This window comes from Opisthorchis viverrini (genome assembly GCF_000715545.1).
Source record: "Opisthorchis viverrini unplaced genomic scaffold opera_v5_100, whole genome shotgun sequence".
NCBI lineage: Eukaryota > Metazoa > Platyhelminthes > Trematoda > Opisthorchiida > Opisthorchiidae > Opisthorchis > Opisthorchis viverrini.
The window spans coordinates 792,080-816,716 of NW_008751756.1; the positions used below are offsets into that span (position 1 = coordinate 792,080).

The 24,637-nt window shown below is 43.2% G+C and overlaps 1 protein-coding gene across 1 annotated transcript; it reads left to right on the plus strand.

Annotated features, from left to right (window-relative positions):
• Positions 1-323: 323 nt before the first annotated feature.
• On the plus strand, positions 324-23,992 carry T265_13759 (hypothetical protein; the record flags this gene model as incomplete). The annotated part of the gene is made up of 7 exons (XM_009170376.1): positions 324-446; positions 5,103-5,328; positions 7,311-7,468; positions 9,677-9,988; positions 15,419-15,834; positions 17,122-17,174; positions 22,815-23,992. Coding segments are annotated over 7 exons (2,283 nt in total), but the record flags the coding sequence as incomplete, so codon positions are not given.
• Positions 23,993-24,637: the final 645 nt, after the last annotated feature.

Consider the following 24,637-nt stretch of genomic DNA (forward strand, 5'->3'; position numbering starts at 1 on the left):
AAGCGTAGGTGATTGAAAGACTCACTTGAGGGGGACTTCAAATATCGCCCAACAAACCCATGCTTCATAAACAGTTCATCTCTCATCTTCTCATTAAAGATCAGGATTTAAAACTTCTTGATGTGAATGATCAGAGGTCACCGACTGCAATTAGGATTATGTACAGACCGCTGCCACACCTGAAGTGCTCTATAATGCATTCAGTAGGTAGTCATATGTTTCTTTTTATCGAATTTGACTTCAGGCAAGGTAGTGTGAGCCATATGAGCCATTTCGGTTCACACATGCCTAAGACATGATGTGGATTTCCCTCCTATTTTCAGGGACGAACGAAAAGGTATGGAGAGATAATCTGCCACCCGGATTTTTCCGACTCTCGCCTGTTGGTTTACAATCGTAGCCACGTGCGTTCCCCACATGCGGAATCCCAGTCCAGTGGATCTGGGGTAAGTGCTCCGACCAGCCCTTCATCACCGAGGTCATTCAGTGGGTTCCAATGGAGTCGTCAAAACTCTGTATACAGATACAGCACAACCATGTCGAGCTCAGAGGATCATGCTATTTCATTGTGCGATTTGTTCCATTTGGCCCTTCCACACTGCGGCCACGTACAAACATGTTGGTCTAAACCCGTATTATGGCTTCCAAACCGTCACTCCGAACCATCTCAAAAAGCACCTGATACCGTAGTAAGTGGTCTGCTTCCTGTCCAGGCTTTTGTTTGTTACTTTTCTCCTTTAAATTTGTCGCGGCGCTCTCCCCCTCAAACGTTTTAGGCCATATTTTTTTAGTTGTTGCCGGTTGTCGTGTTCGAAAAGTTGGGTTATCGTCTTACGCATTTTTATTTTACATTTCATCGATAGGTTATTCGTCGGTATGAACTAAATTCAGACAGAGATAGACTTAGGTTGTGCATCTTATACCCAGCTGAAAATTAGATATCGACCGTGAAGACACCCTTCACCCATAGACATGCGAATCAGAGCTGGTTGGCCGTAGGCTAATCTGTGAGCTGCTTTCATCATGGAGGAATTAATAGTGACTCGTGAACACACTCGGATGACCAAGTTTGTAACTTTTGTTGAATATTTTGTTACTCACACCACTTTCAAGTCACCCGACTTTCGACTGAGCATTTTGTATGTCTATTTGGCGTAGAGTTCTGCGTTTACCTTTTTTGAGTTTTTTGCTCTGGTGATTCAGAATGTCATGGTCTAATTTTCCCTGATTTGACAAATCTATGAATCTGAGATAATCAGACTCCGCTGTTTTGTTACTGGATAACCCTTGAATACGGTTTCAATTGTACTTATGAGATGAAAGCTGGAACGGCGCTTGTCCATGAGGTGAGACATTCGTTTTGTCTGGGAACTCTGGATGCCAACTATTTCCTCCTGTACTTTGTCGAGGTATTTCTGTAGTTGGTCAGTTTGGTTGCTTGCTCGTTATCGGATTGGATGAAATTACTTTTTTTGCCGTCATTCAAAGTTGATTGTGAGGAGAGACCGGAGAGACACCACAAGGGGAAATGGGTTATAAAGCTGCTGGAGAGACCACTAACAAGATACACTATTCTGGATTTCCCTGTGGGAGCAGCAACTTTTCAGAAGGAGGGATATCTGTACAAGATACCTCCCATACTTTGAACGGATGAATTGTCGTTTAACGAATCCTGGTTCGGAGATAACTCAGCCTCGTCTCTCATTGACTGACAAAGCTTTTCATCCTAGTTTGCTCGAAGAGAAAATGATTCTTACTGACCTATCAGCTCGTATCCGGACTATCATATATTTAGCGAAATAACTGGGAATGCACCAGTGCTTGCTGTTTCGTAGCGGCTTCATGGAACTGTTTGTTTCGCTTCAACGTAGTCGAAACCTGATTCGATATCTGAAGGATTTCGGAAGTTTCGAGTTGTATAATTAGGGAGAAAGATGTATACGCACCGAAGAGTCGCATCACATTGTTGCAAAAGAAGCTGAATGTCTAGTCACAACAGGAGATCATGAAATGGCGTAGACTATTTTAGAATTTTTGGAACCAGTCACTGTGTTCCTTGTTCCATTCAAAGAAGTGGTAATCATGACGTCGGATTAAAACCTCTATAGGTGTGCCTTTGTGATGTTTCCAAACGACGGATCCTTGTCCACCTTTGATCGAACTTGGAATGAACAGCGTGGGAGGACAAAATTCAACAGAAATTGTAATGTACCCAATCATGGATATATTGGAATAGAGAAATCAGTCGACACCCGCAACAGTCCCGTCCAAATTGTCTGAGTGCTAGATGATTAGGGCGTAAAAATTTGAATTTTGTAGCAAGCACAGAACTGTTGATGACATGCACGTCTGTTGAAAACGATATGTTGCGTACAGTCTGGTCATCGGGTTGACAGAGAACAAAACTATCACATGTATCAAAATTCAATGTATCCTTGTCACTAATTACACGATAGTCCTGTAATAGCCATATTCATCTGTCCCACGTTCATTCAATCCTTCAGGGTATTTTTGAACAGCTGTTTTGGATACCGAATTTGGAGTTTATAGATCTTTGTGTGAAGGATCACTAGACTGACGCAGGTTGCTACGGTTTTAACCATCAGAACAAGCCTTCGTGCTGCCCCGATGGCAAGTTACCATCTGCGAAGTTAGTTGGCTTGCATTATCACTAGCCAGTGCACGTAAGCAGTAATAGCGAAGCAGGTGCGGTGGCTTAGTCAAACAGAATAAGATTCAGTGCTCATGAGGGCGTAAAATAAACGGTAAGACGCGTGCTGTCGAACTCCAGAGAACAGTGAGGCTTGGTGTTCGGCTTGACGGTCTTGTACAAACTTTGTGGACACAACTTCGTTCACTTAGCAAATTTCTTGTGCGGGATGTGCAACAAGTATATAGGTTAGACAGACAGGCAACTCCATGTGCGATTCATGGATTCATGCCTTTTCCTCCACACAATTCAGTCGAGTTCAAAAAACTTGAAGGCCACTTAGCCATTGCACTCCACGCACTTGAGTCAAGTCATGCGAGAAACTTCGATGGTACATGTATACTCCAGTCAGGATGCAGGTCACACGTTGGACGGGCGTGCACTGAAGCACTTGAGCACAACACACAGTTGAACTGCATCAACCGCAGCGATATGTGACTGGGACTTACTGCACACCTTGGTAGGCACACTGGCTAGAGGTCATATAGGAATCTCAAAAACGACGCGCCACAGCCAGCACAACAACTTACGGACATTTTTCAATCCGTTCCAATCCGGCTATAGGCTTTCGTCTCTAATAAATCAGACGATCCGGGGCCTTCATTTTCTCGACGTTTAGCTACTTGAAATGAACTTTTTCCAGAACAACAGAACCCGAAGTGAATAGAGGCTTAGTGATTCGGTCGTTGAATTACAATAATCATCGCAAGTGAGGGATCTGGGGAATATCTGTTTAGTATCCGGTTATCAAAAGTTTGGTGCATGAGGTATAGTGCCTTGGTGCTCACTGTCTCTGCTTTTTTCAAGTCAAGTGGCGTAGGATAGATTAGTAGACAGTCAAGAGGAGTCATCTTCCACACGCTCATTATGACGCGGCATGTGACGTGCGTGAAAAATCTTGTTGACGTTACTGTGTCCAATGTTCCAACAATGCATTAGCGTTACTCTACTCCACTGTTAAACCATTGCCGCAGAACACTAGGTAGGTAATTTCTGAGGACTCTAAATAGAAATCTATGTCTCATGGTGCTTCAGACTCGTGGGATGTGAAGGTCTGACTGCCTGGTCATATATAAGTGTTTGGTTCACGAATCAGACACTGTACTGAACAGGATGTTTTTTCCGTTCAAACTGCCCCAGCACCAGTTAGATGGGCAGCAACTCAGGCCAAATTTTGTTACAACACTACTTTTTATACCCTCTATAGAATAAAATGGGGTGAAGTGAACAAGGTCAAGATTTGGTCGCACTTTGTCAGCGAAAATTCGAAATAAATCGTGAGTTGTGTTGCAATGAGTCCATTAAAGATCAAATTCATCGGGTTCAAATATGAAGACGATGAGGATGGGAACCCAACCTTTGTTCATCAAACAAAAAAGCAGAAAGGTAAGGATTTGGTAGTTGAAGGTGTGTAATATCAGAGCTGATGGTAACGTTAAACGAAGCGGGTTTCTATATTCCCTTAGTGCTTTGATCCTCAATCTAAGGTCGTGACCCTCAAATGGATAGTCTGTTCAATGGCTTCAAAATCCACAGGACGAACGGATTATGATCATGGTTCCTTAATGGTCCCGTTCGAGTCGACTGATCAATAAAACGAGCGTCTTTCGCGACAGTTTGGAGAAGAAGGTGTTACTCCCTTTTTTATCAGTGGCTTCACCATTGTCAGAACTTGAGGTGCTCCGGGAAAACATCCACAACTTGAATTTAAAGTGGCTATGGCGCCATCTTGTGATGATTCTGAACTTGGTAATAATACGGTAACAGTGCGAAAGTTGCAGTGGGAATCTGTCTCGTTCAAAATGATTCTAACCAAGAGCGAAGAGTAGGAGGGCAAATCAACAGGAGTGTGGACAAAGAAGTATGGCTTATATCTCCTAAGAGGATTCATTCCTTCTTGTTTACGTCTGTAGAATCGATTTGCTCTCAGAACCAATTTCGTTCCCAGTTCAACCGCTCGTTGTTCACGCACTGTGTTCAACTGTCCAGTCGTTCAATCACTATTAATCTGCGAACCCGTTTCGGATGTCTGCCAATCGCATCTATGTGTCTACTCGTGAGTGCATCTAAACAGGAATAAATATGCCGACAGTTTGCAGAAACCAGCACATCTTCCTGGTACCTAGATGGATTGATCTGGTGGCCGCTGCTCCTTCTTCCGAGTTTGGCAATTAGCCTGAAAACATTTCGTCCCCAGTTGAGGAGACATCATCAGTACGCATTTGAGTGAGTCTCCTTGATTGTGGATGGAACGTCTGCAAACTGCTTGCCAAGCTCGGTGAGGTGCTCAAAGGCCACATTTCCAGCCATCGTTAAACGCACCCTAACTACCAGCATTTCGATGCAGTGACAATTCATTCACCACCTTGACTTTACTACTATTGTGTTTCAGTCAGCACGACAACCATCAGTGCAGAGTACCAGGGAAACGGCCAGAGAACCAAATGAACTTGAAAGTTTGGAAATTGCGTCAAAACCCATTGCGTTGAAGCTTTACTTTGAGTCTGGAAAAACCACCATCCTACGTTTTGATAACCGGGAGGTCCGCGACCAGTGCCTAAATGTGTTACAATATGTTGTTCAAGCGAACAAGCTGAGAAACGGCTACCCCGATTTCGGTACGTTTCCCCCGTTCCGTATGGCTAATGCCGCGCGTCATTTCTAGAGGAATCAGTTGCCGATCTTGAGGTTTATGTCTGTGTTTAGATTTAATTAATAGTGGTGAACCGGTTTGCTGTTGCGAGTGAAAGGCTCAGTTTAACTGGGCCTTAACTAAGTTGATCTGTCAATGACCCGCCAAAAGTTCATACGAGTGGGCTGATTTCCCTCAGATGAGTGTGTGAATTGTGTTGGACTGTCAAATTTTTGTGCGTGCTGTTCGGCTGGGAAGTGTAGGTATGCTGTCCGCTTGCCCCTGTTACTTAGTATCCATTGACTCTAGTAGTAGAATCGTGAATTTCGCACGGAGTACTTCAGCCCATTTCTCAAATCTGATCTCAATTCTTGCTATTCGTTCATTCCGCGTGATTCCCGACATGGCTGTTTTATCCACTCTCATTTGTCTCAAATGAAGACATTCCAATTCTCATTGTGTACAATTTTGGATTATTTCTTGTGAGGAAAATCGTAATCTCTCAGTCGTACCGTTCAGCTGTAGCACCCTTTCGGTGCCTAGCCGCCATGCTACCCGAAGGAAGCACGAGGTTTGGGATACTGCCAGGTTGCCCAAGTCTAGACAGGGGAAGTCGAGAGGCGGAAGTTGGATTCGAACCACGGACCTGCCGGTCAGTAAATTCGCGCTCTAACTACTTGGGCCATCTCAGTCGTAGCAGATCTCATCCTCTTTTAACCTCATGTGTTTTGTGTAGTGGAAGGGAAATTGGCTTTCTGTACAGTCTGGAGTAGCTGCGTGTACGAGTGATTGTTTTTTTCCTGGTGAAGTCTGGTTTTGTTACTTTTACATCGAATAGTATGAACCGTGGAAGTTGGCCAACTATCCCATTTACAAATCTCTGGCAGTAGCATCTGCCACGTTTTTATGACATAACACACTGCTTATAAGGCCGCCGAAAAGTCCTTGACAGCTCACGACCCATTTCACCTTTATGGGCCACATTAGATTATATTGGTCTCCCAGTTCCCTTGAACAGCAAATTTTACACAATCATTTTTACACAAACATTTGCAAGTAAAATTGGAAAACTCAATTGGATTTCTGATTATAGTAGTCTTCGACTTCATGTGCTGCACAATGGCCGCCTAATGTTGAATGGCGTTCAGGTGTCTCATAAACAAAAGATTCAGTTGAGTGTCCAATTAAAAACAGCGGTTTGCAGACTGCACGTCTCGCCGCTGCCGCTCTATTGAAAAGTACTGCAGTTTTAGGGCTCAAAAAGAGCCTGTACCCTGAAGAGTAATCGCGTGGTACCGGTGCCGAGAGTGTTTTCCGTTGGGAGTAGGAGGTACCACTGAATAGTGTTATTTTTGATGACTGCTGAGTTATTTGGCAGTTGGGGGCTCAGAGGGTGCGGTAAATTCTTCCACTGCTGCATGTGTTGTGGTGAACTTCCACGTTCCGCTATTAGTCTGCGTCCGCAGCTGTTCGCCCTCCGGGGTTAGAAAGAACGAACCTTGGGTTGCACAGTGCGCGATAGGACCTCACGGGGAAACAACCGAACCCCCCTAGGTCGGATGCACTGGGAAGTTCCTCAAAGGCCACTGTCCCTCTTTCAATTGATTGTCTTTTCCTCTACCCTTTCATATATCCAGTTATTTCGGCTATATGGCTGGATTCTAGTTTTGCCTCTCTGCTCTCTTTATCCTTTAGACACGTTTTCTTTTTGATTGCACTTCAAAGCACATGTATACTTCCAAATGTTTTACCATAGAGCATATCTATTTTGACCGGCTTTGGAAGTTTTTTATTTGAATTCTCAACGTGTTCAGTACAAATCATAGTTAAACGGTGTAGCACCTCCAAGTTGGTTGGTGCGTTTGTTTGTGCCATTCCCCTCTAGTCAGGTGAAGAGGCTATAATATATTTTTCCCAATCGGTCTGTGGTGAACACTGGCGCTTTTAGCTCTATTTTGTGCACTCCAGAACACGTATGGTGTGTGATGCCGAAGATTTACGCGAAAGATCCATTTGCCACAAGTTTACTGACCAAGTTTTCGAGGGGCCGTCATTACTTTTGCCTGACGGATTCCGAAGCACTTCTCTGCCGCCAAAATCTCCGTGTACCTGTGCTGATGGTCCCGGTAAGTGAACCTCAGTATGACTGACATTCTCACATATGCAGCGAGATAACTATGCCGGATAGTTGAAAATTGGGTCAAGCACTGATCGATGTCAAAGTTCTATTTTGTATCTGTCCCCACACCACAGGATTATAAGATCCGGGTTTGTTTTCATCCTACATCTCATTACTGATAATAACGGATGTCCGTCAAGTATGTCTTAGTGGTCACTGCAGTTTGCGTGAGCAGATCGTGATTGAAGGTAGTTCGTACACAACACCCTAGGCATGTGTTGTTTAGGGCCCTAAAGTGCACAGTACATCCTGCTAATCCGGAATGGTTTGCACTTTTATACGAACTTTCCTATCCAGGTCGTTTGTACAGAAAGAATATGGCGGTGTATCTAACGGAATCCGCATTCTTATATGATAACATAAACGCGGTGTCGTATGTTTGGTTCAATTGGAGAGGCTTGTGGAGAGGGTCAATTGATAAACATTGCTCGACCTTCAATCAGGTGTTACTCCGACACTTTAGTTGACCGTTTTTCACCTACATAGGAAATCCTCACGGCAGTGGAACTCGTCAGCCTCTCCTGAGGTAGTGTAAACTTTCGTCACTGTTCTGCATACATCTCTTCACTCCCTTATTTATCCGGACTTTTCACCATTCAAGTTTAACTTTCAACTGATCACCACTACTGTTGTTATTCCATGTCTCAAATGTGAGGTTCATTCCACGCAGCTCTAACGCTTCTCCTCGCTCTATTGTTCTCTCTCCGAGAAAACAGCCAAACCCACACGTATGATCGCAAAAATGGACATTGTATGTTGTACGTTCACCTCGTTTCTGCCAAGCCACCTTTTGGACCCGGTTTGCTTCGAAATCTGGCTAATTCTAACCTCACATTTCTTTTGTTTGAATACTCTTCGCAGCATCGATTGGTTAGCACGAAAAGAGGAGCAATGAACTGATATTCTATCCTTACTAGAAAAGCTAAGCGACCAGGCAATGACAGTTATTAGTCCGATACATGATTGCAATATATGCGCCTGAAGTTTTCCTTCTATTCTTCATTCACTTTTACAGGGTGTGAAGTTCCAGTTCTATGATATTAGAACTAGGTCACTAGGTTTTCGCGGACATCCCATGTTTAACCTAAGTTAAATCGTTTTATGTTTATAAAGGAAACTACTCATAAGGTTGCTGAAAACTCTTCGACAGCCCACGATTGGTTTCGCCCTTCTTGGGGCTCATCAGGTAGCCTCAGTCCCCGAGTTTCTGTCAGCCTATTAAGTCTGACTTATGTGCCCCGCACTAAAGGGAATAAACAACAGGATAGTTGAAAATATTAAAAGAAAACATTCGGTAACAGTTGATAGTATCTGATTGTCTATAACAGAACGGTTGAGCAACTCTGGAATCAAACGTTCTTTAGTGTCCAATGTATGTTGTAGCAGAAACTAATATCAGATCATCTCTTAAGAACACATAACAGCTAATTCAGTTTCTTCTCGCCATGTACGAAACAACTATATTTCGAACTTTTTGATGGACATTGTACAAACAATGAAAATGCATATGACTGCGCCTGCCTGATGAAACCCAAACAGAATGAAGCCGGCTGGGTATTGTAGAAGATTTCAGAGTAACGTTATGAGTAGTGTCCCCTCAAGAAAATAATGCGTCTACTCAGGTATGCGTCTAAGGCAATGAACTTTTGGTCTCCACTTGTTCTGCTCATCTGTGCCCGCCACTCACCTTGCCACAAAGGTCGCCCCGTTCGACACTTGTGTATTAGCAAGTGCTGCTGCTGTGTGTGTGTCAATGTGCCCATGCGCGTTCCTGCCCCGCTGGCTGAGCTTTCGTTGACCTGTTTTCCCATTGGTTCCGTGTGAGCAGAATCTGGAGATTGACGTCGGAAGGGTAACCGCAACCCACATTACTGAGCCAACATTTCGCGCGCCGTTCTTTGGTGTGCGGACGCTGGTACTCCACTGTGCCGGTCAGTGACAGACTTGTGCACTTGTTGACGCTACGAACGTGGACATCTGAGGTTTGTGGTGTAAATTTGCTTACTCTTGTGGAACGAGTACCGTAGACCTTCTAATCCAATCCTTGCTCTTGATAATCGGGATTTTTGATCCAATGCGTCACTCAAAGTTCCGTATCGGGAACCTGAACAGTACTCAATTTAGTTCGTGAGATTCGATTGTCAGCCCGACTTAGTTTACACCCCGTCGCAGTTGCAGCCTTATCATGGATCCGTTCCGGCGCGATCCCTTCCCAACTCCTGGATTTTCCCACCACTATGATCCGAAGACTTCGGCTGTGCCTGCCGAATTACGGGAGAGTTTCGCTGAAATGGGCGAGGAGCATCGGGACTTGCATCGGAAACGGCAATTCACTAGACAGAGACATGAAGATAAACGGAAGTTCCTTGTGTCTCTCAACTCTTGGATGGATGATGCATTGACTGCTCCCATTACCTCAGAGGAGGATGATAACCGACCAGACTACTGTTACACGGAGTGCGCTGCGGTAACTAAGGATGAAGAAGTCGCCTCACAAGAGGACAATCATCGGTCAATCTGTGGTTCTTTGGGGTGCTCTCCAATAAAAAATGGACAGCAAACATTCATCAGAAGACAACGGCGCTCATTCGCATTGCGGGTTTTTGGGGTGCGCTCTACTAACCACTTGTGAGCAGACCGTTCCACCCACCATGGGTGCAGGGTTCTATGGTGAGCCCGTATATCCGTCAGTGGAAGTGACACATATTGGTATTATCCACTTCCAGACAGTTTCTACACAGTGCCTCAGGTTCGTGAAGTTGCTAGCCTGGAAAAGGCGTTTCGAAACCTGGCTCGACGGCTTTTCAATTTTTGTGTGTGCTATACGACGTGACTTAGTTCTGACTATCAGTCGTGGACTACATCATGCCAACTTTGAGCTTTTTCCAGCAATACCCACCTACGAGGGTTTTTTTTCTCAATTTACGTATTGATGTCTGCCAAGTGAGTATATACACAGAACTCAGTACACGGTGCAGGATTCTGGTGTGTTTAATCCTTCCTAATCGGATTCAAAATGCTGTAAACCTTAGCCAGGTGAACGCTTTCTTCCTTAATTGAGATGTTTTTTTAGAACAGATGAAAATAAGGCCCACGTGATAGGCTCCATAAGAGCGGAACGGCTCGACGGCTTTTCAATTTTTGTGTGTGCTATACGACGTGACTTAGTTCTGACTATCAGTCGTGGACTACATCATGCCAACTTTGAGCTTTTTCCAGCAATACCCACCTACGAGGCAGTCTTTTCTCAATTTACGTATTGATGTCTGCCAAGTGAGTATATACACAGAACTCAGTACACGGTGCAGGATTCTGGTGTGTTTAATCCTTCCTAATCGGATTCAAAATGCTGTAAACCTTAGCCAGTTGAACGCTTTCTTCCTTAATTGAGATGTTTTTTTAGAACAGATGAAAATAAGGCCCACATGATAGGCTCCATAAGAGCGGAACGTAGATTGAGAAAACACTGCCTCGTAGGTAGGTATTGCTGGACAAAGCTCAAAGTTGGCATGATGTAGTTCACGATTGATAGTCCGAACTAAGTCACGTCGTATAGTGCACACAAAAATTGAAAAGCCGTCGAGCCAGGTTTCGACCGGCACAGTGGAGTAGCAGCGTCCGCACACCAAAGAACGGCGCGCGGAATGTTGGCTCAGTGATGTGGGTTGCAGTTTTCCCTTCCGATGACAGTCTCGAGGTTCTGTTTGGCGATGCAGTCACACGGAACCCATGAGAAAACAGGTCAACGCAGACTCAGGCAGCGGGATAGGAACTTATATGGCTTCGCACATTCAAACTCGGACAAAACCGAATCGATATGCGAATTATTGGGTTTGTCCAGTTAGACGCACACCATTAAGCGGGTAACTATTGATCTTTTAGCCCAGTTGAAGAGTGTAATACTCGCTGCTGTCGTTCAGTATGGCGAAAAATTCTCCGGCACAAGAGTATCAGTGGGACTCTCCCAGAAGCCACCGCACTAGTATAGTGTCTCGGGAGCACTTTCAGAGAGAAGACAATTGATCTCACTGGTTCTTTCGAGGTGTTGCGTATTTGAAAATTGTCTCGAGAGCAGTCGGGAAGGAATCGATGAGCAATGTTATTGAAACAAAAACACGGATTTGGTATTGCTTTCTAGCTCAAACTTACTAACTAGGCTGTCATCAGGTTTGATGAGTATATGACTAGAAGTCGTTAGTGTAATATCTTTTAGGTCTGCATTTTTGCCGCCGTGCAGAACCACCTAATAAATTTAATGGTGTGATTTCACTGCAAACGTTTGCTTTGAAACTTAAGTTCCTATATTTTAAACAAAATACTACGCCACTAAAACACCCAAGCGTCTTTCACTGCATAACACCGACAATGTTTACATCTCTCCATGCATGCTATTTTGGCGGGAAATCACCGCCTCACAACCTGTACCTATCCATTTGCAGTTTTCATTCGTCCGTCAGTGCACGTCGAGGAGGGATGGCCAGTTCATCCTCTGTATCGGAAGGGGTGCTCCTACTGGTGCTTGTAAATTGGTCCTTCGTTTGTGTAGCGGAGCGGAAGCTGAATCTTTGCATGAAATGTTTGCGCGGTACGTTTGAACTTCCCGCAGACGTAAGTTCTAGTGGATTTTACCAGAGAAGCCGACCAGAATTGTCCCATTGTGAGAGACGATCTATCTTGACAGGAAACCGCTGAAAAACAAACTGTTTTTTGTAGAAAATTTGTTGATTTCAACTTCCCCTTATTCCGTCTGCCAAATTAAATAAATCTTAGCAAGTACCCATTTCTTATATTTCAAGTCACGTCTCCTTGTTGGTATTAGGTTGTTGGAAATCTGATCAGTGTGAAGCGATTTATGCATTGCGTCAGAAATGATTCTGCAGCTTGGTATTGTCTAGCTTATAGCCATCAACAACAACTCGTATAGTCTGAAATACAATCTTGGCCAAATCGACTCGAAGATGCCATGACAATCAGTCATCATTGCTCATAGCTTGATGAATTTCCCGGAGTGTAGTAGCACACTAGCCCAGATGATGTGGTTTGTAAGTAGTTATGGAAACGATAAAACTGAGTGAAAGGACCTAGAGTGGCTCCTGACCGAAGTCAAAGGGATTTGTGCATCTGAAACATCACGAAACGCTTGGGTTCCTTTGGTGCTACTCGCCTTTCAGGATGGGGACCGCGTGATCCTCATCGTGCCTGGTTGGAGACACTACAAGATATGGCTGCCAACCGATGTCAGTGGCGCTCTTGTTGTCAGTTTCTATCCGGATTGCCTGAGTAGGTCTGGAAGTATAGGCACCTCGGAATGATTGTTGTAAGCCAGCACTAAGTCCCTTCCCCATCCACCTTTACTCTTTTCTTTGCAACAAGGCTTTCAAATAAATCATGGTTGTACGACAGTGAAGCATCGGTGTAGAACGCTGATGTCATGCTGCCGAGGATGATGAAACATCATGTACCACTTTTGAAAGTCTTCGCTATAGGGTATGGTACAATATCGAGGTCTCAAACATTTCTGTGAAATAGCTAACTTTCTAGGTTCATATACACAAGTATCGCGATCTTGGGTAATGAGAGGGCGAACAAATATGAGAATAATTGGCGTCCGTCATATCAATGCGCATGAGGTAATCATTCATTAAACCGCACAACACTGAACATCGCCTAATCTTCGCCTTATGTTTGTTTCCTTACATAGGTTGATGAAGCAGGCACAAACCCGCCTTCGAAACTCGTCTTTGATGAGACCTCATGAATACTATTTCCGAAAGTAAGCATTTTGTTTTAAATTAGTAAATCCATGCAGGTTTGTTCCGAATTTTCATTCATCGCGCAGCCACCGTGTGCGTTTTTGTTCATCAGGAGTTCGAAAAGCGGCCCTGTGATCTGTGAGATCGATGTCTTGTCGCCTGTTGGGCCGAAGACGGTACCGCCTCATGACTTTTGTGCCCGTATAGGGTTGTCTGCGTTCCGTGATACGCTTTCAAAGTGAGACCGTTTTTCAGGGTCATTGCCATGACATTTAATGCTCACTATCGTGGGCTCACTTGGACATTTGCTCCGATTTCTCACTGATTGCGTGAAAAATCGTCTATAGAAGGGGTCGAGTGACTGTGCATTGGGGACTGAAGTTACAAAAAGCGTAATTAAGATACCGAAGTGCGTCTTACATCTACCGTGATCTGATCAGAATGTTGAAGATGTCCTAAGGGCACTTTTGTTGCTGTTTGTTTAGGGCCGGTCTAAGATAACTTTGTTTTCCGTTCAGCTTTGTCATAGTCATTTCGAGCTCGAGGTGGCCCAGTGTTTAAGGCGCGAATCTTCTAACTGGAATGTTCGTGGTTCGAACCCAACCTCTGCATTTCGACTGATCCTGTTTAGTATTCAGCAATCTGGCAGTATCTCGACCCTCGTGCTTCCTTTGGGAAGATGGGCATTGCATGTACGCACCGAAAAGGCCCTACAGCTAGGCCATATTTTCCATTTGCCAACGGCATTATGGGGAGACATTTTTTGAAAGTTTGACTGGATGTAAGTCTCGGGAAAATCGTTCAGTAGCAGTCAGTTACATCTTTTCATTCCTTTGCGGTTCGTATGCATAACTGGCACACGTGACGATGGATCTTCACTTTAGTTTCCGCTTTCCTTATTTTCTAGTCTTAGGTAGTGTTTCGTTCCAGATGGTTTTGGTAAACACTTGATGGATTTGATACAAAAGCTTCAGGTGGCCAAGCGAGTGAGGTTACCCGGGGTAACTGAGCTGTGAGTCAGGTGTAAAGTCAGTCAGCAAAATATCTTTCGACCTGCACAATAAACGGTTGTTTAGAACTGGTACCGAAGTCTTGCGAACGACAGGCTGAGTTCATAGTCAAATACTGGTACTGGTGCCTATGGGGTAACTCGTTAGAGAGCGGATTGGGATCGCTGTTGTTCCATAAGAAAGAAGACCAATATAAGTGTAGTGTTCCAGAATTGAAACAGTGTACGCTTCGCACTGGTGTACTTGAAAGATTGTTATCCAATAGATATAACCGGGAGTTGTGTTCATAAAACCCAACAGGAATAATCAGTTAAACTGTTCTGAACCAGATCCGATCCCCAAGGTATCGACCGTATGGCTCGGACACCCGTACTAACCGACCAGACCGTTTAACCTACGTTCAACTAGTTGGAAGAGACCTTGCCGGTCCGTTCTCTAGCTGCCTTAAAAATCAACCAACGTAGTGGCGTACTCACTCGGCGTGATGAAGCTTTTTTGGCGAAACGAAATATTGGCTTAGCTAAGAATGAACATACTGTTAGCCAAGTACTTCTGAAACAAGGATTTCTCTATCAGTCCAGAACATTTCACACTTAGCCAATTTACTTTATCACTCCATATGTCTTACATATTTACGAGCTTGGTAGTGTCCAACGAAGCGATGTCACAGATTAGTACTCGTTCCAGAAGGAATATACAAAAACGGAGCATGGCGGTTTCCCTTACCAATGAAGAACAAGGAAGAGACTTCTGAAAACGGAGGCCACTCCTCTGGATAGTCCACCACCTAGAAAGCGACTTGTTCAAAAAGAGGCAAGATACCTCGTGCTTTCTCAGTCTATCTATCCTGGTGGTGAATCACACACTTGGATGAGACTCAGGGGTTACTCTGGGAAGCCTGTTTTGGTTAGGCCAATGTAGGTACCCAAGACTAATTAGCTCTATCAGAACACTTCCATATAAAACGGCTTTTAACTGTCAGACAAGTACATAGAGGTAATACCCTAGTGGAACGTAGAACTAAATTGAAAGCGGAATACAACCGTTAGAAACTATTCGGTCTTGGGTTTGGCTAGGTTATAGTAAGCATGATACTGACCACATTAGAGTGCATTTATGTGGGGAAAACCTCAGTGCTCTGAAATCACCGTGTTGATTTACCCTTCTTTGTTCAGCTCGGAGCCATTGCCGTTACCGAATATTGCCCTGCTCTATGATCAGCTGGATTTCCCATGGATCGATGACACCGACAGTGGCGAAAGCGTGGTAGGTACACATGCTGGGGGACTCACAACGTCGAAAACCCGAACTGTCAGTCATCAAAAAAGCTCAAGTGTATGCTCAGCCGCAGAAAATGCAATCAAGTCATGGTCCTGTGATTTGTCAGACGATCCTGAATACGTCAATATTATGAAAACTGACCGTCAGCAAGAATTTCCCGGTCTGAACAAACGTCAATCGTCTCTTACAACTGGAAAACTTGTGGGTTCGGTGGTCAACACAGGGAACCCCCCTCCGGCACAGTATTCCTCCATAAGAAGCGTCAAGAGGTAAGAATAAACAATGGAGTCCAACTTTTTTCCATTATAAAGCGCAAATTACATAGGTTCCCATGTGGTAACTGGTCAAAACCTTTTCAATTGGGTTGCTGTGATCAAACACCCGAACTATACAAATATCGCTGTTGTTACGTGGTCCAAACACCTAAGAAAAGAGAACAATCAAAATTAAAGCTGTCTAAATTGAGTCGGTACTTAGGTTTTGCTTGTGACGATTTCCCGTAGCATAAAAGTACCAGCGCAATCTTGGTTGACTGCCAAGCGAAATTAGACAGCCTACTGAAGCACACACCAGCCACAGACTGAAACAGGAAAAAAGGGCTGAAATTGCCTATCTCATTCATAAGGATATGTACAACAGTCTTATGGCCTGCTTTAGTGAATGGGTGGTGGCTTTCACGATCATCGCAGCAGTGGATTGCCAGTACAGAATGTCAGAAACATTGTGAAACAACCTATAGGGCTTCTACACAGGAATTTGCTTTCCTCAGAATCAGTCTGTTCGACTAATACACTCATTTGCATAACGGTGGGGTTCTCACGGGACTCCCACCTCTCTCGTCAATGACGTTCTTTTTAAACTGAATGTGCTGCACCAGGCCGCCTCATATTTCAGTTGGTACGATATTCGACATACTGCAATACATTGCACAGACGTAAAAAACTACTCATAAGGTTGCTGAAGACTCTAATTATTGTCAATTATTGTACATTGGACAAATTTAGACGACCAGTTGGAGCTGGAGCTTGTTGGACATTAACCATCGGGGTGTGAGCGGAGGACGTATGGGTATTTTAGGCGATTCATGTAACTCACGGTAAATCCAGAGTGAAAAACATTGTAGTTCGGCGTCGATCAAGCTGCTTGTCAAACATCCATGCTTCAAAATATTTAAAGAACAACTGCTGTGGTGTTCTGTCTAATTCGATAGATGCATAAGTAAGATATCTATCGATAAAACGAGGCAGCTGTGTAATATCTTTTTGCTGTTTGAAAATAAGTTGCCTTATTTGTGTAGAATCAAGTCTAAAACGCGGAATAAATATGTTACGTCTAGCTAAACAGATTCATGCAATGCTAAGAAATGCAAAGCTTCCTCAGTCTAACACTTTGGTGTGGCAGTCACGCCAGATAGCCCCGGTTACTGCTGGTCATTATGAAAACGATAGCCTCTGAGTAACCGAGGTTCGGTTGTTTTGTTTTAGTGTTGACACGTCCGTAACTTTGTCGAACTTAGTGTCTGTGCGTTACCACATATCACTTAATCTTTCTTCCAGGAGGACAGATGGTCATCACCTTCGATATGTAGAAATGACCAGTGGAGTTTCTGGTAAGTCGATTCAGAGTTTTGTTATTAAAGTCTCGTCAACAGACTGGATGTTTGTGAGTGTCTATTCAAAATAGGGACACCTTTGCATGTGTGATAATGTTCGTACTTCCTCTACTATTTCCATCTCTAGTACTTGATCTTTGTCAGTAGTGTGGACAGTTAACAAACAATAACAACACAACCAATAAAACGGAGATTTTCCTGCAATGCAATCAACCAATCTGTGACCATGTTGTAGGATGAGAGCACTTTGTTTTCTCCCTGAATAAGTAGGATAAATTTACACGACGTTTGAGCAGCCACCATGGGTTCATTTCGCTCTGAATAAACATCGGAAACATCTGACGGACAAGCTGCTGCGTATTAGTACGATCCCATTCGCGAGATTTTGTCCCGTTCCTTTGGAATTACCGTTTTGTGTTCACTGTTTTGATGTTTCGAGGAGATGGTTCAGGGGACGAGATGACTCAGTGGTTAAAGCGCGAATTTACTTATCGGAATGTCCGTGGTACGAACCTGACTTCTGCCTCTCGACTTCCCCTGTCTAGGTTTGGGCAACCTGGCAGTATCCCAGCCCTCGTGCTTCCTTCGGGTGGCATGACAGTTAGGCACCAAAAGGGTGCTACAGCTGTACAACTTTATTGTGATGGTGTCTTTAAGTTGACCGAAACTACTAAAACCCTTGAGGCATTTATGTGGATCTTCCTGTGGAACGTAACCGAAATTTCACTACCCACCAAGGGCCAAAAGACAAGGGTATATGAATTCGGCATGCGCCTAATTCGTATTCATCTCCATGCCAGAGCAAAGAAACAGTCAATTCATAGGTGCATACCCTCGGCTGAGTCGGTATGCGAGGTGAGCCTGTCGCCACTGCTCCCCCAACACATGTTGGAGAATCCTTACACCTGAACAGATGGGCGTGTTTATTCTAGTTTTTGCCAGAAGAAGTAAGGTCTACTCATTCTTCGGCAAACTGATCTGTATCTGAAACGCCTAGACTAGAGTGACCGAGAATGGACGGGTAGCAGAGAAGTCAGACATAGTCTCATTCAGCACAACTGGGTGCGGGGCAAAAGTTACGGCAGCGAACAAATCGGGATTCTCACGATGGCTGCTTGGCCTGGTCTTCGAGTACAGTGTGGATGTCCACGGACTAGAATGTGTTCGTGGACGGTATGAGTTGACGCGAAAGTGACTACTAAAGTCGGTCAAAATGGAGTCACGATTGGATGACAACGACGTGATACCTGAATCAGTTGCTGAGCAAATAGTGGGAAGTTCTTTCCCTGAAAAGATACGAACAGACATGGATTATACAAGAAAATGGTTCGCGCCGGAGCGGCAGGAAATCAAATATACGGCTATTAAGTTTCACTTATTTGCACCACACGTAAAGGGAATAAACAACAGAGTTGTGAAAAGTACTTAAAAAACCGTTTAGATTCTGTAACAGCTGATATTATTTGCTTGTCTATAGCAGAACAGTTGAGCAACTCTGGAATCAAACGTTTTTGAGGGTGTTCAATGTATGTTGCAGTAGAAACTATGTCAGATCGTCTCTTAAGAACACACAACAGCCAACTCAGTTTCTCCTCTGAGGCTGTACTTCGAACTTTCCGATAGGTATCGTACAAACATTGAAAATTCGCAGTAACGTGACTGCGCCGGCCTGATGGTTGGTAGTGGATTGCGGAGGATTTTTTAGGAACCTTATGCAAAGTGTCCCGTCAAGAAAATGATGCGCATACTAGTGTATGCACCTAAGGCTAAATACTCATCCTGGATGGAAGGAATACTGGAGGTCCCGTCCAAGAACTGCCCTGTGTGGCTCTTGATAGTCTATACTTCTTGATGGAATCTCAGTAGTATGCACAATAACCACTAACTTTTTTCTTAAAAGAAACTACCAACTTTACTTATCTGTGGGAAGTCCAAACTGGCAACAATAGACGGATCTGATTCACACCGAATTTTCTTTTGTCACCGACAGTCACGATGAAGGATAGTCAAACCCGATAGCTTGCCAGAATACGAAAAGTCAAAGTTGGAAGAAGGCGGATGGCTCCAATCCAAAAAACACTTTCAATACAATCGTTTGGCAGTCGTTTGCCTTGTAGCTGTGAAGACTTCAGACAGGATCAAAATTCTCCTGCTGGAATAATCAATAGGCCGATCCAAATATGGTCCTTGAATGATCAATATCAGACCCGCACAAATAAAAGCGACCCGAAGGCGGCATCACACACTTCCCAGGTGACCCGTCGGCCCAAGTTCATTTGTCGGATTATCCATGTACTCAACATTTTCATCACGTGTTTCGTCCTATGTTTCTTCACTTGTTGTTCCATGTCGCAACTTGCTCGCTGAATATCAAGTTTCCATCTCTCCGCGCTCCACTCAGGCAAGCAAGAATTGTGCATTGGCAAGAACAAATTCGGCTACCGACACGTGTGGTTAGCACCAAAGTCAGTTGATCGCCATTTTGTGGCCACCAAAGCCACAAACAGCGCTCTTTCGTCCTCTGCCGTGGCAACCGTCCTTCCCCAAATTGTTGATTCTTCTTGCTATTTTCACATCCGTTTGGCTTCCCAGCTGTTCATACTCCGGTATACGGTTTAAACAGATAACTATCGATCATGACCCGTTGTCTCCATTGACGTCGGTAATGAAACCGCATGCTTGGTGTGATGACCATAAACCAGTCCCACGTTGTTGTCATGGCCGTACCTGGATGAAAAACGTCAGTAACCGAATGCGTCGCACTGACCAGATACCACGGACAACAGCGCAACCATGGCAGTTCAGTTTTAAAAAGTGTAACCAGGTCCATTTTGTGGATTCTGTATACAGTGCGTACATGCATATATATATATATATATATATATATATATATATATATATATATATATATATATATATATATATATATATATATATATATATATATATATATATATATATATATATATATATATATATATATATATATATATATATATATATATATATATATATATATATATATATATATATATATATATATATATATATATATATATATATATATATATATATATATATATATATATATATATATATATATATATATATATATATATATATATATATATATATATATATATATATATATATATATATATATATATATATATATATATATATATATATATATATATATATATATATATATATATATATATATATATATATATATATATATATATATATATATATATATATATATATATATATATATATATATATATATATATATATATATATATATATATATATATATATATATATATATATATATATATATATATATATATATATATATATATATATATATATATATATATATATATATATATATATATATATATATATATATATATATATATATATATATATATATATATATATATATATATATATATATATATATGCATGTACGCACTGTATGCAGAATGCACAAAATGGACCTGGTTACACTTTTTAAAATTGAACTGCCATGGTTGCGCTGTTGTCCGTGGTATCTGGTCAGTGCGACGCATTCGGTTACTGACGTTTTTCATCCAGGTACGGCCATGACAACAACGTGGGATGGTTTATGGCGAAACTACTAAAACCCTTGAGGCATTTATGTGGATATTCCTGTGGAACGTAACCGAAATTTCACTACCCACCAAGGGCCAAAAGACAAGGGTATATGAATTCGGCATGCGCCTAATTCGTATTCATCTCCATGCCAGAGCAAAGAAACAGTCAATTCATAGGTGCATACCCTCGGCTGAGTCGGTATGCGAGGTGAGCCTGTCGCCACTGCTCCCCCAACACATGTTGGAGAATCCTTACACCTGAACAGATGGGCGTGCTTATTCTAGTTTTTGCCGGAAGAAGTAAGGTCTACTCATTCTTCGGCAAACTGATCTATATCTGAAACGCCTAGTTTTGATTCATAATCTGGTTCTGGCGTCAGCTGTCCGCTTTGTTCATGTGATTATATATATATATATATATATATATATATATATATATATGCATGTACGCACTGTATGCAGAATGCACAAAATGGACCTGGTTACACTTTTTAAAATTGAACTGCCATGGTTGCGCTGTTGTCCGTGGTATCTGGTCAGTGCGACGCATTCGGTTACTGACGTTTTTCATCCAGGTACGGCCATGACAACAACGTGGGACTGGTTTATGGTCATCACACCAAGCATGCGGTTTCATTACCGACGTCAATGGAGACAACGGGTCATGATCGATAGTTATCTGTTTAAACCGTATACCGGAGTATGAACAGCTGGGAAGCCAAACGGATGTGAAAATAGCAAGAAGAATCAACAATTTGGGGAAGGACGGTTGCCACGGCAGAGGACGAAAGAGCGCTGTTTGTGGCTTTGGTGGCCACAAAATGGCGATCAACTGACTTTGGTGCTAACCACACGTGTCGGTAGCCGAATTTGTTCTTGCCAATGCACAATTCTTGCTTGCCTGAGTGGAGCGCGGAGAGATGGAAACTTGATATTCAGCGAGCAAGTTGCGACATGGAACAACAAGTGAAGAAACAGGACGAAACACGTGATGAAAATGTTGAGTACATGGATAATCCGACAAATGAACGTGGGCCGACGGGTCACCTGGGAAGTGTGTGATGCCGCCTTCTGGCCGCTTTTATTTGTGCGGGTCTGACATTGATCATTAAAGGACCATATTTGGATCGGCCTATTGATTATTCCAGCAGGAGAATTTTGATCCTGTCTGAAGTCTTCACAGCTACAAGGCAAACGACTGCCAAACGATTGTATTGAAAGTGTTTTTTGGATTGGAGCCATCCGCCTTCTTCCAACTTTGACTTTTCGTATTCTGGCAAGCTATCGGGTTTGACTATCCTTCATCGTGACTGTCGGTGACAAAAGAAAATTCGGTGTGAATCAGATCCGTCTATTGTTGCCAGTTTGGACTTCCCACAGATAAGTAAAGTTGGTAGTTTCTTTTAAGAAAAAAGTTAGTGGTTATTGTGCATACTACTGAGATTCCATCAAGAAGTATAGACTATCAAGAGCCACACAGGGCAGTTCTTGGACGGGACCTCCAGTATTCCTTCCATCCAGGATGAGTATTTAGCCTTAGGTGCATACACTAGTATGCGCATCATTTTCTTGACGGGACACTTTGCATAAGGTTCCTAAAAAATCCTCCGCAATCCACTACCAACCATCAGGCCGGCGCAGTCACGTTACTGCGAATTTTCAATGTTTGTACGATACCTATCGGAAAGTTCGAAGTACAGCCTCAGAGGAGAAACTGAGTTGGCTGTTGTGTGTTCTTAAGAGACGATCTGACATAGTTTCTACTGCAACATACATTGAACACCCTCAAAAACGTTTGATTCCAGAGTTGCTCAACTGTTCTGCTATAGACAAGCAAATAATATCAGCTGTTACAGAATCTAAACGGTTTTTTAAGTACTTTTCACAACTCTGTTGTTTATTCCCTTTACGTGTGGTGCAAATAAGTGAAACTTAATAGCCGTATATTTGATTTCCTGCCGCTCCGGCGCGAACCATTTTCTTGTATAATCCATGTCTGTTCGTATCTTTTCAGGGAAAGAACTTCCCACTATTTGCTCAGCAACTGATTCAGGTATCACGTCGTTGTCATCCAATCGTGACTCCATTTTGACCGACTTTAGTAGTCACTTTCGCGTCAACTCATACCGTCCACGAACACATTCTAGTCCGTGGACATCCACACTGTACTCGAAGACCAGGCCAAGCAGCCATCGTGAGAATCCCGATTTGTTCGCTGCCGTAACTTTTGCCCCGCACCCAGTTGTGCTGAATGAGACTATGTCTGACTTCTCTGCTACCCGTCCATTCTCGGTCACTCTAGTCAAACCAGCACACATTTCCTTGATTCGTTCCTCTCCTGCCAGTACAGCAACTTCTCCCGCGCTGCAAAGGGGATCCCATACACGCAACTGGGATGATATGATTCGTCCTAGAACCACCAGTGATCTGGCGGCCACAAAAAGACCACTCTTTTTGAACAGCCTAATTCGTTTGGCTAGTGAGTCATTTCACAATGGTTCTTCATCGTCGACCCCAATTCCTTCGATGCTCCTGAGATCCGTAGTCCATCCACAACAGAACATTAAAGCATTTTGTGCCCCGACCCGTCCACATTCTGGAAGGCCCAAATCCTATTCAACCAGTTCAAACAGAAACCACAAACAACCGGCAGCAGATTCGTCTGAAGGCGATATAACTCTTCGTCCACGAGCTAACACTGTTGCTTCGGATCGGTCTATGGGACGACGAATCGCGGTTGCTCTGGTAAATTTTGGGGCCAGAATCCGGCCCAGAACCAAGTCTGCTAGTTCCGCCTCGATGGACAGAGTCAGTTGCAATCCACCAACAAACTCTCTTTCGCCACACGTTGATGGGCATGTTGTTCAGTTACCGTCTCAGTTTAGATGTTACGCTAATCCATTTGAATGTGATGAACGGATGAACAAAGAGCTTTCACGAGCAATGACCATATACAGTGTCTCAGCGTTAAATCTCAGTGACCATTATCTAGTTTATGAGTATTTTTAGATGCTTTCGAAATTTTCATACTCAGGTTGGTACATTGTGTTTGAAGGAATTTAAATGCCAGCTTGTCCCAGCCCATTTCCTCCAGATGCAGCTAGTTCTTCTATACTCATATACAATTCATCCTAAAATCATTGGCGAATGGAACCAAACTTTCACTGTCAGCCATCGGTCTTTCAATTGTTGATGCTACGCCCGATTTTCTACTTTTATTGATTTGCAATATACAATTCATATGGGGCTTTTTTTAAACCAGTACTGGGTAGTTGGAATTGTGGCAAAGATTCTTCGGGCACCAAGGTCGAAGTAAGACTTTCCAGTTTTGATCTTACTATGACGAATAATGTGTACCTTGACGAACTAGCTGACATTCAGCCCTCGTTATTCGACAAAAAGATGCGACCCTAGGAAAAGGTTGTGATCTAAAGTGGGTTGGAGTATCAAATTGTATAATCTCAGAGCACCATATTCAATAGTTTCCAGGACGCTCAGTGGTTTTCCAGTAACCGAAGGATGGCGTTAGTTGATTTCTCACCTTTAGTGTTACTACTCCTGATTTTGTCAGCTCCTTCGCATTAAACCAGTGAAAGTCTCACCTGCCCTTCCCCAAACAGATTGTCTGGAATGAAAGTTGGATGATTCAAAGCATTGTTCCGCTGACTATGGAACCAACCGATGATCCATTTCGATGGTGTAAGCATAAATCTGTGCGAATACCCTGTTATTCGCCATGTGGATTTATTATTAGTTTATCTACTAACCGTGTTAGGCGGAATTCCGCTTTACTGCTCGCTAGTTAGGCGCTGCTACGGCCAAGTCGCGTATCACGCG